The sequence below is a fragment of the Diadema antillarum genome, unplaced genomic scaffold (assembly GCF_040938485.1).
Source record: "Diadema antillarum isolate AM-2024a unplaced genomic scaffold, OU_Dant_1.0 scf00000151, whole genome shotgun sequence".
NCBI lineage: Eukaryota > Metazoa > Echinodermata > Echinoidea > Diadematoida > Diadematidae > Diadema > Diadema antillarum.
The window spans coordinates 198,243-214,733 of NW_027271040.1; the positions used below are offsets into that span (position 1 = coordinate 198,243).

The window sequence follows — 16,491 nt, forward strand, 5'->3', positions numbered from 1 at the left end:
AAAATGCAAAAAGTTCTCACCGTCCCTCCCCTCCCCTCCCACACCCTCCCCTCCCCCTTCACTCGCTCCGCTCGCTCGGGGCCAGTCGCGTTCAGTCGCGTTCATGATATTTAGTGAAAAGAATTAATACAAGAAGTGTTAACTTATACCATTTTATAGGCAAATTGTTCAATAATAATCTACACTAAAATATACTGCAACCTTAAACAAGTGGGACTGTTTCACGTCGATAAAACGCGCAAAAACATGCATCTAACTGCACCATTTGCAACATCAAAATGCAAAAAGTTCTTACCGTGGGAGGGGGGACACCCCCTCCCACACCCTCCCCTCCCCCCTTCGCTCTCTCCGCTCTCTCGGGTTCAATCGCGTTCATGATATTCAGTGAAAAGAATTAATACAAGAAGCGTATTTAAATGATAGCATTTTATAGGCAAATTGTTCAATGATAATCTACACTAAAATATACTGCTACCTTAAACAAGTGGGACTGTTTCACGTCGATAAAACGCGCAAAAACATGCATCAAATTGCACCATTTGCAACATCAAAATGCAAAAAGTTCTCACCGTGGGAGGGGGGACACCCCCTCCCCTCTCCCCTCGCTCGCTCCGCTTGCTCGGGTTCAGTCGCGTTCATGATTCAGTGAAAAGAATGAATACAAGAAGTGTATTCAAATTATACCATTATGTAGGCAAATTGTTCAATGGTAATCTACATCAAAATATACTGCAACCTTAAACAAGTGGGACTGTTTCAACTCGTTAAAACACGCAAAAACATGCATCGAATTGCACCATTTGCAACATCAAAATGCAAAAAGTCCTCACCGTGGGAGGGGGGACACCCCCCTCCCACACCCTCCCCTCCCCCTTCACTCGCTCCGCTCGCTCGGGTTCAGTCGCGTTCATGATATTCAGTGAAAAGAATTAATACAAGAAGTGTATATTACTTATACCATTTTATAGGCAAATTGTTCAATAGTAATCTACATCAAAATAAACTGCTAGCTCCTACAAGTGGGACTGTTTCACGTCGATAAAACGCGCAAAAACATGCATCAAATTGCACCATTTACAACATCAAAATGCAAAAAGTTCTTATCGTGGGAGGGGGACACCCCCCCCCCCCCACACCCTCCCCCCCTCGCTCACTCCGCTCGCTCGGGCTCGGTCGCTTCGCTCCCTCGCAGACTAACCGCCCCCCCTAAGATGAAATCCTGGCTACGCCGTTGTCTCCAAAGAGTTGTCTTTTTGGGCGACGTAAAATCGCATTCCGGACACGATTTTCGTAAAGGAAGAAAAAAATTGTCAAATGAGACTCGAATTTCGTATTTTACGGTAAAATGTCAAACTAGAAAATTTGGAACCGTTCACGAAATAAAACCTTGCGATAAGTTGACATCTTCTTTTAAATCTGAGGTGATGTAATGTGTTTTTACATTTTTATGTCACTATTTTTTTTTTTTTGCGATTTCAGTTCATACAACGCTCTGTGAGGCTAATTTACGAAGTCCCACCCGTATCAGTGTCATTAGTAGCAGAAATTAATGTGCGCGTCCGGAATTACCATGCAGTCTGGTAATACCATACCTGTATAATCTTCACATTATTTGTACAGAATGCGATATATTTTTCACAGCGTTGTGTTTAAAAAATAAATTTCGAACAGTCAACAGAGATTTCGCAGTTTAGAAGAAAAATATCAAAGGTTATACTCATTGTACTTCTTGATTGGTATCTAATCTTGCTAAAGATTGATCTTAGTAGCAGTCGTACAGTAATAGGAGTATAGTAGTAGTAGTAGTAGAAGTAGTAGTAGTAGTAGTAGTAGTAGTAGTAGTAGAAGTAGTAGTAGTAGCAACGGCGTAAATCCGTCCTGAGGAGTGGGGGGGATGGTCACCATCACCACGATTACAAGCCCACCGGACCGGCGCAGCCTTGGGGAGGGGGGGGGGGGGGGGGGGGAGAAGCTTGGTGCCCCCCCCCCACACACACACTTTATACAGGGATCGGACGTCCCACTCTTTTGCATGAAATATAATGTGGGAGGAAAGTGGCAGCAAATATATGAAGACGAAGTTCTTGTTGCCTTTTTTTTTTTTTTTTTTTGCTTATCAGATGACTTTCGGCGGAAAATCAGACCTTAAAATTATGAAAACATTTTTTTTTTAAATATATGTGAGAGGGAGCGGAACGACCGAAAGGGGGGAGGGTGTGTATGGGGGGTGGTAGCCTTCTCCCACACGAGGAAGATTTTGCATTTTCAGCCCTGAAATTCAGCGATCTGGTGCACACTTTTGGTAAAAAATGTGTTTTCTTTTCTTTAAAAAAACAATAAGAAAATGAAATATTCACAATATATTATTGAATGACTAAATCGTGGTATTTCAGCTCTTGCTCCGCATGTGCGACATCACTGTGAAGGCCTACTAAATAGTGGGGCCTATCACCGGCGTAGACAGGATTTGATCTAAGGAGGAGCGGTTATGTGAGGGAGCGAAGCAAGCGAGGGGGGGGGGGGAGGGTATGGTAGGGGGGTTTCCCCCTCCCGCGGTGAAATCTTTTTGCATTGAAAATTTTGACATTTTACAGTCAAAAAACTGCCGTTTGTAGCTATATTCTTCGCTTTGGAAATTAAGGGAGGGGCACACCGGGCGCAACTGCTGCCAATCACTGGCAGCAACATCAGGAGAATGGCATAGCGATTAGATGCGAGCGAGCTTGAAAATTTTGACATTTTACAGTCTAAAAACTGCCGTTTGTAGCTATACTTTTTCGCTTTGGAAATTAAGGGGGACCGCACCGGGCGCAACTGCTGTCAATCACTGGCAGCAACATCAGGAGAATGGCATAGCGGTTAAATGCGAGCGAGCGGAGCGAGCGAGCTTCAAAATTTTGACATTTTACAGTCCAAAGACTGCCGTTTGTGGCTGTATTTTTTCGCTATGGAAATTAAGGGGGGCACACCGGGCGAAAACTGCCGGCAATTACTGGCAGCGACATCAGGAGAGTGGCATAACGATTAAATGCGAGCGAGCGAAGCGAGTGAGCTTGAAAATTTTGATATTTTACGGTCCCAAAAACTGTCCTTTGTGGCTGTATTTTTCGCTTTGGAAATTAAGGGGGGCGCACCGGGCGAAAACTGCTGGCAATTACTGGCAGCAACATCAGGAAAATGGCATAATGATTAAATGCGAGGGAGCGAAGCGAGTGAGTTTGAAAATTTTGACATTTTACAGTCCCCAAAACTGCCATTTGTAGCTATACTTTTTCGCTTTGGAAATTAAGGGGGCGCACCGGGCGAAAACTGCTGGCAATTACTGGCAGCAAAATCAGGAGAATGGAATAATGATCAAATGCGAGCGAGCGAAGCGAGCGAGCTTCAAAATTTTGACATTTTACAGTCCAAAGACTGCCGTTTGTCGCTGTATTTTTTTCGCTTTGGAAATTAAGGGGGGCACACCGGGCGCAACTGCCGGCAATTACTGGCAGCAACATCAGGAGAATGGCATAACGATTAAATGCGAGCGAGCGAAGCGAGTGAGCTTGAAAATTTTGATATTTTACAGTCCCAAAAACTTTCCTTTGTGGCTGTATTTTTTTCGCTTTGGAAATTAAGGGGGCGCACCGGGCGAAAATTGCTGGCAATTACTGGCAGCAACATCAGGAGAATGGCATAATGATAATGCGAGCGAGCGAAGCGAGTGAGCTGAAAATTTTTGACATTTTACAGTCCCAAAAACTGTCGTTTGTGGCTTTTTTTTCGCTTTGGAAATTAAGGGGGCGCACAGGGCGAAAACTACTGGCAATTACTGGCAGCAGCATCAGGAAAATGGCATAATAATTGAATGCGAGCGAACGAAGCGAGCGAGCTTCAAAATTTTGACATTTTACAGTCCCCCAAACTGCCGTTTGTAGCCATACTTTTTCGCTTTGGAAATTAAGGGGGGGGGGCGCACCGGGCGAAAACTGCTGGCAATTATTGGCAGCAAAATCAGGAGAATGGAATAATGATCAAATGCGAGCGAGCGAGGCGAGCGAGCTTCAAAATTTTGACATCTTACAGTCCAAAGACTGCCGTTTGTCGCTGTATTTTTTTTCGCTTTGGAAATTAAGGGGGGCACACCGGGCGCAACTGCCGGCAATTACTGGCAGCAACATCAGGTGAATGGTATAATGATTTAATGCGAGCGAGCGAAGCGAGTGAGCTTGAAAATTTTGATATTTTACAGTCCCCAAAACTGTCCTTTATGGCTGTATATATATGTATATTTTTGCTTTGCAAATTAAGGGGGGCGCAACGGGCGAAAACTGCTGGCAATTACTGGCAGCAAAATCAATAGAATGGAATAATGATCAAATGCGAGCGAGTGAAGCGAGCGAGCTTCAAAATTTTGACATTTTACAGTCCAAAGACTGCCGTTTGTCGCTGTATTTTTTTTTTTCGCTTTGGAAATTAAGGGGGGGGGGGCACACCGGGCGAAAACTGCTGGCAATTACTGGCAGCAACATCAGGAGAATGGCATAATGATTAAATGCGAGCGAGCGAAGCGAGTGAACTTAAAAATTTTGACATTTACAGTCCCCAAACCTGTCGTTTGTGGCTGGTTTTTTTTTTTCCGCTTTGGAAATTAAGGGGGCGCACCGGGCGCAACTGCTGTCAGTCAGTGGCAGCAACATTAGGAGAACGGCATAGCGGTTAAATGCGAGCGAGCGGAGCGAGCGAGCCTTAAGATTTTTACATTTTACACTCAAAAAACTGCCGTTTGTAGCTATATTTTTCGCTTTTGTTTGTCCCACTTTTATGGGGGAACCATCCCCCCCCCCCCCTCATCGACGCCTCTGCATAATGAGGGTGCCTTTGTTAAGTAAAAGATCTGCTACACACCCTTTGATGAATTAGGGAAATATACGTCAATGTCAAAAGTGTACAAAGTTTATCGAAAGGGATCGTGTATAGCGCAGCTTTGCATGTTTATGATTGTTATGAAACGATCTGGTGCATAGTTCTGGCGATATTTGGACAATTTTCCATTTAGAAAGTTCGAGATTTGTCCTCATCTCGGGAATTGCTTGGGGGATAAATGATTTGTCTGCCTAAACACTTCCGTAGGGGTGGGGCAAATGCCCCTTTGCCCCCCCCCCCCCATAGATTCGACGCCAATGATCTTCCCTGGGTATGCCCATAGATGTATCCTGACTGAGTCATCAGTCACTGTCGTTTCTCAGGAATGATTCAGGAAATGGAGGGGGTTCAATTATGGCTTTATAGTTTTTTTATTGTTTTTTTTTCTTTTCGTTCATATTTTGCAGATGGTCCCCAGTTACTCGCGTCATAGCATGTTTACATGTAGGCCTATACTATTTGACGTTGTCAACGTCTGAGCCACATCTTACAGTGCATGTCGATTTTACTTTCTTCGCGAGCGAGCGAAGCGAGCGAGCGCTTGAGAAAATTATACATTTTCCTACAAGATAGAATACTGTTCAGCTCTGTTACCTGTCTGAAGGCCGGCGTACAAACGTCATGCAATATGCCAAAATTGATACAATCACATTTCTGCTTCCTCCATTTTTCCTCAAAATTCAGGGGGGGATGATTGTACAGGCCATCCCCCCTCCTCCATTTCAGGGGGGGATATATCCCCCCATCCCCCCCGGGATTTACGCCCATGAGTAGTAGTAGTAGGAGAGTGGATCGTATCACCGGACGCTTTGTTTTTGGGGGGTTTTCTTTTCGTGGCTCCGTATTCGGTACTCAGAGGATGACATTTTGGCCAGAATAGCTGCTGCACCAGTTATTCACAAAGTCCTGAAAACTACGAATTCAGCAAAATTATGAAAATTATTCACTCCGATCTTTTTTTTAATAGACTCAAGCATACTCCTCTCCAAATAGTTGCCTTTTAGCGCGGTGCAACTGAATCGCATTAAAATTCCGGACAAGATTTTAGTAATGGAATAATCGACGTCTTTCGCAGTTTTGTCCTACCTCTAGAATCACAAATCATACCCACGAATGATTCACCGAAGGCCTTCTTACTGATCGGACAACAAAGAAAAATCAGCAAAGAATAATAAAATGTCTAACATAAACACTTTTCTCGTTCCATCATTAGACTATTCGATAAAAAGCTGTTTCAAGGCCGCTAGTAGTATAGTGGTAGTGTGCTAAGTTTCTTCTTGTTCACCATTTCCCTTCTAAAGATTCTAAAAATTATCATAGACATGGAACAAGACCTACCAGGATCCCTTGAGGTGAGTGAAAGGATAGCTCGACCACTGATCTAGTTTTGGGATTAGAAGATAGTCAAAGAGGTAAATACGCACATGATCACCTGGATGCACTGAGGCAGTGGTTGTTTGGTAATTAGCCGTAGATGGCGCTATGTCAAATTACACGCTGATCCAACGTTGGCATCACAAAATGAAATCGGCACTAAAGATAAATCCAACATTGATGTTACTATAGTACTATAAAGACGATGGCGTGACTTGTAATCGCAGAATGAATGTCAATATCAACGACTTACATTAGGATTTTTCACGGTCGAAGAAAGTTAATAATGCATGAAGGCATCTACCATGCATGTTTTAGATTGCTTGGCAGTTTGTTTGGGGTTTGTGCGTCTCATATAGTATAATGACACTAATCATACACATTAGTTGAAAGGAATTATGATTTATGTTTATTTTGGAATTGAATGAACAGAAATAACGAAAAAAAACAAACAAACTTTGTTGGTGTCAGTGTGAGGTACCCACCTTGTGATCGTGAGCCGAATCTGCTTTCACACAAGAAAAAGGTGTATGATAATCATTTTTATCAAGATATAAACACGAGTCATAAAAACGCCGACCACAGGTACCCACCTTGTGATCGTGAGCTGAATCCGCTTTCACACAAGAAAAAGGCGCATGATAATCATATTTATCAAGATATAAACACGAGTCATAAAAACGCCGACCACATGCCGTCATGGCTGCCTCGATTTGTGATATACTTCAAGCCCTTAGATTACATGGAACCCAAGCAGCGAGACTATGTTTTTAAAACTCCGCTATTAAAGTATATTGCGCAGTCTGCATTTTCTTTTTAAAGGAGTCGGCCAGTCTACAATTAAGTGAAGGAATTAACCCTGTTAAGAGTGGTTTTTCATTTGTATTGCTCTCAATATAATTTATCTTTGTTTATATCCATATTTCGCGAGGAGAAAGACAATGGCGCAGACTAAACCAGTAATCATTTGTCACCCAATCAAGTGCACAAAAAAGGATTAAAGATGTTTTTCGTGACTTTTCTTAAAGGGAATTGATTCAAACAGTTTAAGAACCTTTACGGAACATGGTTATCTTTAAAAGAGCGTGAAAGATATGTGTCTTTATCAAGAACACTATCGTTGTGTAAAATGACACCCCCAAAAGACCAAACAAACAAACAAACAATCAACAACAACAACAATGCTACCATGTTGATACCGGAAGTGACGTGAATTCAAAGATTTCCCTTTCAACTTGGCCTCTTACAACCACTTTGACTCCCAAATATTCAGATACCGTTGACCGACGGTTTCTGAAATTTCGATTTGTATATCCAATTTCGATCTAAACGTATCACATTTGCCTTGCAGCGCTCATACACGAAGCAATTCCCTGCTAAGCGTGCAGGATCCTTCTAAAATTGGAACATAAAGTGCCTATTTATAGAAATATTCATTTCCTCTCTGTATTCTGTCACAACAATTTGAAAGCTTACAAAAATGAGCCGCTACCTGCACTTTTATTCTAACTACCGCATCACATCCTTACGAGTTTGGATGCCGGTATGTATTCCTCTGAAGAGCGCACGATGAAATGGGAAGAGAGTAAACACATTAATGTAATTTAGTGAACTCTTCTGGATCTATTGCGGAATGTTTAGGTTTCATGTTCTCACGGGGGCGGCCAGAAGTTATAACCGAACATACTAAAAAATATGCGACATTTTTCTTGTTTGATTTTAATTGCTTCATGTTTTGTTTTGTTCTGAACGGAGCTTGATCGTTTGTCACGAAACGATCGTGCACCTTGACTGAAAATCGTTAGGAATGTCGACTCGTGACCGTATGTCTCACATTTACAGCCACATTCAAATTTAAGTTTCAATTCATCTGTACTTTATTTCCACCAAACAACAGGTAATACATACGCACGTGATACTCGAGTCACGTGAGTATTACACCGTCATGTTTGATTATGTAGCGGTATATGTGGATATGTAGGGGAGTCTTGTACCCACGCTCACATGGATACACACACACACACACACAAACGAGAAAAGACAACAAAACAGCATCAAAGTAAGGAGAATATTACGTCAATATTGTAATGCTGAGAGAAAATATATCATATCATGCTTTTCATTGCAAATTTGCAGTAACACTTTCATGCTGTTGTTTTTTTAAGTTTCACAAACCAAACTGATAGAGTACAGCATGTTAAGTACATGCATGCTCGATACAATGTAGGCCTATTACGAGAGATGTACAGAAGTATACGACGCGAAATTTGTCAGACGAGTTCTAGTGAGGCCGAAGGTAAGTTAGCTCAGTCGGTAGCGGGTCTGCCTCACGATCCAAAGGACCCCGGTTCGATTCCCGGGCGGGTCCCACTGAGTAATGATAATGATAATGATAATGAATAACATTTATATAGCGCTTAATACTGATGTTTCTAAGCGCATTGTGGTGTGTAATCACGCCGTCCCCGCTGGTATAGGAGGCAAAACACTCGATCTGTCCCTTGGATAGGACATAAAAGATATATGGAGAGGTTCCTTGTGTGAGAGAGTCACAGCTCGTGCGCATAAAAGATCCCGCTTCATTTTAGTCATCGCCAAGAGCAGGGGGGTTTAACCTGGTGAAGTGGTCCCACCTTACATCCAACTGGGCCACATGGAAGACAAGGTATTGCAGCTGAATAATGGGCCGAACAGCCCATCTTCTCAGATGGAAATGAAACAAACAAACAAACAAACAAACATGAGATAAGGGTAATAGCAACTCCTCAAATAAACCAGTTGCATATATCAAGTACACTAATCTCAATAGTTGGATCACTCCGTGTAAGTACTAAAGTTCAAGTCTACGCCGTGTCGAAGTCTACATAACCTGCGTTGATAAATAGAATGAAATCAAACGAAGACAATGGCATCGGCCCAGCCAAATCAGACATAAAAACAAAGCTTTTTGCAGTTTTGATTTAAGTTTCAAATCAATATTGTGTTGCAATAAGTAAGAATGATGACCTTTAGGGGATAAGGTTATAGTTTCTTTAAAATATTGACCAAAGCATGATTAAAAAACCCCCAACATTTTGGTAAATAAACTAATAGAAGAGAAGAGATGTCATACTGTAGTCGTCTCAACTAATTTACGAATGTTGTTGGTCAGTCGGTGAATTATTTATGCAATAATTAATCAATTTAATCATTCTTAATTTCGTGAATTTCAAGTTCCATGATTTTCTTATTTTTCGTTGTCATAGGCATAGCTGAGTACCTTCTCCTGGTTATGAATTTGTGCTTCTCTATACAAACAAAACTAAATCTGAAAACTTCCCAGAAAACGCCACATCCAGTCTTGCTGAACATTGCTAATTTATGACGGAACATTCCCTGCTGTGTTTCCTTTTTGTCCGATTTTATTTCTTTGATGAAGTTTAGAAATAGACAACCCAATATCATGGAGTATAGATTCATGGAACGATGAGACCGAAACGTTTATAATCATGTATCACTTTCAAAGACGTGATATACATGTTATTGTTTATTTCTTTATCATTGAATCCAGTGCTTCTTTATAAAGGTAATTAGCGCCCTCTTTTGTCAGTATACATGAACATCATTCCGTTGTTCCCTGTTGTAATGGTTGTATCACGATGTGCCAGTGTGTATCTGTTATGATCGTTTTGGATATCACGGATGGGTTGACTTTTGTATTAAACCAGTAATGATGCCAAACCTCTTTGATTTTGGCTTTTCGTCTGGAGAGAGAGAACTATTCTGTCGTAACTGCAGACTCCCTGACGTGATGACGAGGCATATATTATTAACCCACTAAAAAGAATGGGTATTCTTAATCTAATCAGAGACTCGACTTAAGCCGAAAATGAAATTAAGTTCGTCATTCCGAAAGTTCATTATTCAGAAACACACACATTAATTCCCTATACCTATAGATATTCGCTAATCCGAAAATGAAAGAGGGTTCGTCCAAATCTGAAGATCTATGGCGTTGATCCGAAGGTTCGTTCATCCGCAAATGAAAGGAAAGTGGATACTACAAAACGAATCTCCGGAATTTGCCAACCTTAAAAAAAAAAAAAAAAACATTCCTCAGATTAACGAAACATCGGAATAACGAACCTTCGGAACAACAAACTGCAAAAGTTTGATACTTTTTATACTCGATGTTCAATATTACTCCTGAGGTATTGATATCATCACCTCATCTGATTTTTCATTTGCATTTGTTCATTTTCCATTTATTGTTTCTGCATGGATTTGAAGATGTGAAGATAAGACCGTGACCGGCGTTACATTTGTCAAATTTGAATTAATTTCTATACTCCTTCCCTTCCCCCCTACCTCTCCTCTTGGTTCACTCGTGAATAAAAAAGCAATAACACAAAAATACAAAAATACAAAGGATCACAGGATGTCTCTTTAACCTTCTGTGTGCTTTGAGTGCAGATTGACACAGAACACCCCATAGCAATGACTTACAATCCAAAGAAAGGGTTAGCCTCAGCAGGTTCGACTGTGATTTCATAACATTATTTTCTCTGTTTCTGCAGTGATGGATGGTGCTTTTTCACAAAGTGTCAGTTGGGGTATATAGGCCCTATATACACAAAACTTACAAAAGTAAGATACATACACTGTAAAAACATCGGTGTTAGATTTAACACCATGGGTGTTAAATCTAACACCGATCAAACTTCAATAAAGGACCACACCCACAGGTGTTAAAAAAAAATGCACTGTGATGGTGTTGAAAAGTGTTCACCTGACACTTCGTGGTGTTAATTTGACACTGTACCTGGTGTTATTGTGACATTGTACTGGTGTTAATTAAAAAATGACACCACATGGTGTTGATTTGATATTTGTTGGTGTTAATATCAATGGTTTAACACCGGTCCAGCTTCAATAAGAGACCACACCAGCTGGTGTTACTTTAATGTAAATTTATTTTCACATTTTTTCAAAAATCTAGTATTTTAATGTAAAATTCTTGATCGTCTTGTTTAAATTAAAAATCAACAAGAAGTGCAGTTACTAAGAAACTCTTCAAAAAAGAGTTTAAAATTTGGAAATGACACCCGGAGGTGTTAATTTAACACCATAAATAAGCACCGAAAATTTAACACCAGCTCGGTGTTCACTATTTAACACCGGACTTTTTGCAGTGTAAGATACATAAGATATATATTTAACGATATCATTAAAATTATCCCATACAGTTTAATCATTTTCTTGTGTGTATATGGGTTTCTTAGCAGCTTCAATTTCAGTTATCTGAAGTTGATACAAATGGATACATCGGCTTTTGCATTTCGACTTTTCACATACAATGTATGACTGTATCACACGATGTAAAATCCAAGTCTGATGTGTTTCATGATTGGGTTCTGGGTGAAAATTCAAAATTCTCGGATTGGCTCTGAGATTCTTTCTCTCATTCATACATTTTTTTTCCCATTTCGAACAGAAACGTATAAACATTTTACAGAAATTGAATACTTACATCGAAATGAATAATAAAAGAGAATTTTACAGAATATTTTCAAGATTACGGAAATGCTGATATGAATGAGGAAGAGTAAGTAGTGCTTGTAGGGTGCATTTCCCCAACACGGAATGCAACAAGTGATATGATTGATATACTGTTATACATAAAAAGCGGAAATATGAAAGAAATCTTTTATTACAATTCATTCTAAAAAAAAACAACAACAACAAAACATTGCTATATATACTTTGTATTCACTGTATGTTGTGTGCTTCCACTCCTATCAAACCAAATGCATTTTTATTGTTCCTACAATCCATTCCTTTGCACCATTGATTTTGTATTGTAGCTATATAGGACACCACAAAGGACATCACCACTCTCCCTGTTTATAGAGAGACTATAAACAAAGGTGCTTGCCAGTGTATTTGCGTTCGCAAGTTTGTTTGTTTACATACCGTCTCCATCCCCTCCCCCGCCCCGCCCCCACCCGTCCCTCTGAAAATGATCGATTGTGGTAAATGACTGTGTCGTTATTACTTTCACTCAGGCGAGATGAATGTATTTCCAACAAAATTATTTCCCACTTTTCCCTGAGAAAAATACAAATAGCTGTCCCGTATCAAAATAGGCTTGAAAAATATACCCAGTGCAAATCAAGCCCCCCCCTTTTAAAAAGCGTATCAGCTTGCTTTACCTCTCAATAGATTACGCAATGCAGGTTCATTCTTTTAATTGTTGTTCACCATTCTCCCTGCATGATGTAAGTATTAATTCCTTACTTCAATAATTGTTAAGCTATCTTCTTACTTGTGACAAAAGCTACAAATGTCACGATGAAAATATGAATGCACTCGTTTTTAGATGTTGCCCCCGGGGTTCTAAATCATACATCTTCCAGAGGGTATGGGAATGTTCCAGTTTTACTTCGGCTGTTGGAAATGGATCGGATCGAGTGCGGGAATACAAGGCTATATAGTTGAAGGCAATCGTCTTTGGTATAAAGGAGGACGGGGGGGGGGGGGGAGAGAAGGGGCAGATATATAAGGAGGATGGAAGAGGGTAGAGCGAGAGAGAGAGGGGGAGGAAGAATCAAGAGAGAAACACAAACGACTGTCACTATATGAGGAAGTAATTAATGATAATGATGTTGATTATGATGTCAATAATGATGATGCTATACCTCAACTATCACCACCACCCCACCACCTCCACAACTACTACTACTACCACCACCACCACCACCAGAAACAACAACAACAACAACAACAACAACAACGACGACGACGACGACGACGACGACGACAACAACGACAACAACGACAACAACGACAGCAACAACAAACCACTTATACAAGAACAACAAAATCAACAAATAACAGTTACAACAACAGCAACAATCTACTACTATACTACTACTTTACTGCTTCTGCTATACTTTAACACTGTACTACTAATTATTACAATGATAATGATAATGATAATGACAGACATTACTACTTGGCATATCAAGATAACGATGGCGATATATAGTTTGGTTCAATCGAGTAACAATAAACATGCTATTAGAGATGAATTTTAGAGTTGGGCCACTACCATGTGTTAGTTATCACATCCAACATGGAAGACCGTTTCGTAAAACTATAAAAGAAGTTATATAGGATGGCAACTCTTGCTGGAATGGCAACTTCCCACAGCAACAGCCAATCAGGAAGCCGGATTCTTTTCGTTACTATGACAATTGCCATTTTAGCGAGAGTTGCTATCATATCAACGTTTATTGAAATGGGGCCCATCAGGGATAGCGCAGCTGAATATTATGGGCCATATCCAGCCATCTTTTCAAATGGAAAAATGAAGCAAACAGTATATGGCACAGGGACAGATCTGGTCGAGATGAAAAGAAAATTTAACCCCGACCACAAAAGAGAATTGTTGACGCAATTTCTTATTTGTCAAACTTTGTGATAAATACTATAGATACCCGATGTACCATCACTCAGCTCTTTACGCATATAAAATGAAATCACCATGATCACTATAGCACTTTACCTTCATTGTTTGTTTTGACATAGGCGGCTGTGGTGAGAGATCTCGAAACGCGATACCCAAATTGAATACATGTCAGCCGCAATCAAAACAGTTATATATATATATATATATATATATATATATATATATATATATATATATATATATACGTGATACCCAAATTGGGTATATTACATATATATATATATATATATATATATATATATATATATATATATATATATATATATACTGTACATATATAGAACGTGTATATGACTTGTCAAGGACATATCCTTTTTCTATCTATTTATAACCGATATAGTCAACATTATTAGAATATTTGCGGTTATTTTGGAACGAATGAGTAACATGAGCCTCCTCAACCACCTCCCCAGAAGGATAGCACATCTACTAGAGTAGATAAAACAGCCGTTTTAACATGGATGACTGATAGAATATTATCGTGAGTAAAAACATATGACTTTTGCCCCCCGATTCGAAGATGTGCTTGCGTTAGTCGAAGTAGGGCGGGGGTGGGGCGGGGGTGGGAGTGGTGGTGGTTGAGCGAGGTGGTGAGGATGATCACCCCCATCAAGTGTTATTTGTGGTGATGAGGAGTTGGGTTACACCTTCCAATGATTTGAGAGAGAAATGCGGTCTATCAAGCTCAAAGATGCAGGAATTACACCATACGAGGAAGCGAGTGACCTAGTAGGAAAAATGTCACTGCTAGGGTAAAAAGGTTACAGTTCGTTATTCCGAAGGTTCGTTATTCCGAAGGCTCTTTAGTCCGAAGATTCGTTTTTCCGAAGGTTCGTTATTCCGAATTTCATTTTCGGATTAACGAACCTCCGGAATAACGAACCTTCGGAATAACGCCACAAATGTTCGGATTAACGAATCCTTTTTCATTTTCGGATTAACGAACCTCTAAGGTATTGGGAATTTGTGTGTTTCGGATTAACGAACCTTCGGAATAACGAACCTTAGGAATAACGAACCTTCGGAATAACGAACAGCAACCGAGTAAAAATAGGCTGCCTATACATGCCTATCAGTAGTGATGATAATAATGATAATAACAATAATAATAATAATGAAAATAATAATGATAATGATAATAATAATAATAACAATAATAATGGTAATAATGATAATGATAATAATAATAATTCAAATAATATATGATAATAATAACAATGACAATGATGATGACTGTATGATTGCAATGGTTTAATAGCCATCACCAGAATGTTTAATTAATGGTTGTGATGTCGTTTTCATCATCATCGTTATCATGATTTTCACTATTATGATTACTATTAATGTAATTGAATCTATTTCTATTCTATTATTTGTAAAGTGTATGATTACTATTGCTTCTGCAACTATCACTATCATTATCACTGGTAATGTTAGTTGCTATCAAAATTGAAAATAGCTTTGTGCTTTTCTTTCTTTCACTTTCATAACTTGTGCAAAAATTGAAGGGTGATTAGGCCTGTACAGGGTATACGTCAACACCATCCCCTCAGAAAATAAAATGAAATAAGAGTGCATGTGAGTGTTTGTTTGTGTGTGTGTGTGTGTGTGTGTGTGTGTGTGTGTGTGTGTGTGTGTCTGTGTGTGTGTCTGTGTCTGTGTACGGGGTGGGGTGGGGGAGGGGTGATACCACCCATTCCTATAGATTCTGAATTCTGCGACAGTGGTGCCATCGTACAAAGCTAGGAAGCTGCTTAATCCGGTCTCTGTTCTTTCTGTAACCAAGTTCCTTCCTTAGAGAGCTGGGAAAGTTAATTTGGGGAGGTGGCTTGGTTGATTATAACGGGAGTAATAATTAGTCCACTCGAAAGGGATTATCTCCCACTGACGAAACTGCGGAGAAGTTGAACATGGAATCCATTGCTCATTGCTACTGCAACAATGCAAACGAACACTTTTTTCCCCTTTTATGCGGGATTCTGTCATCAAACTGACATCCTCTGGGAACAAAATTTACTTGCGAATATAACTTCGACATAAACGCAAAATTATATGCGGTATGCTCGCTGAAATTATTATTCATTTTCCCCCTTCGTGTATTTTCTATCACATGGTACCTGCTCCATCCTGTATAAACAGCAAAATGCGATTGGCCAAACAGACAATGACCTCATACATCGCGGTGCAGGATGGGATGTCGTTTAGTGCATTTGCCTTTTGGACTGCGAGTAGTCTGTGTGGGAGTCGTACCGTCGTACGCGTACGTACGTTCATGTATGCAAACAATCGCCTACGTAATATATGTCCATAAAAAAAGCTATTTGTACATGTGTATTGTACGAAGACGTCCATGCGCGCCGAGCAGCAGCTAGCCTAGTGTGAAGCAAGTGGCGGCCCCAGCAGCGGCGGTAAAAGTTCGTGGCGTATCGTGAGTGAAGAATACACACACTCGCTGTATTGTATGTATGACCGAATACTTGAAGTGCCCCCGAACTGTACAATTTTGAGCCGGCGGTTATCATCGCAGTGTTGTAAATATTCAACAGTTTGAGCCTGAAGTGGTATATACTCTAAAGCACGGATTCAAGGGGATATAAAGATGGATAATATGCCAGATCTGGGTAAGTCTAGTCACAATTTTGGAGGTGAATCGTAAGTTTTGGCTGTCACAACGAAGCCAATATTCTAATCTTGCTGGG

At 40.1% G+C, this 16,491-nt stretch overlaps 1 protein-coding gene across 3 annotated transcripts in view; it reads left to right on the plus strand.

Annotated features, from left to right (window-relative positions):
- The first annotated feature begins 16,235 nt into the window (after positions 1-16,235).
- LOC139721898 (retinoic acid receptor RXR-alpha-B-like) overlaps positions 16,236-16,491 on the plus strand; it is a 116,497-nt gene continuing 116,241 nt past the window's right edge. For all 3 annotated transcript variants that reach the window (XM_071633219.1, XM_071633221.1, XM_071633222.1), the window contains exon 1: positions 16,236-16,413. In XM_071633219.1, the coding sequence (XP_071489320.1) occupies positions 16,392-16,413 (22 nt within the window). In that variant the 5' untranslated portion in view covers positions 16,236-16,391. The remainder of the gene's footprint in view (positions 16,414-16,491) is intronic.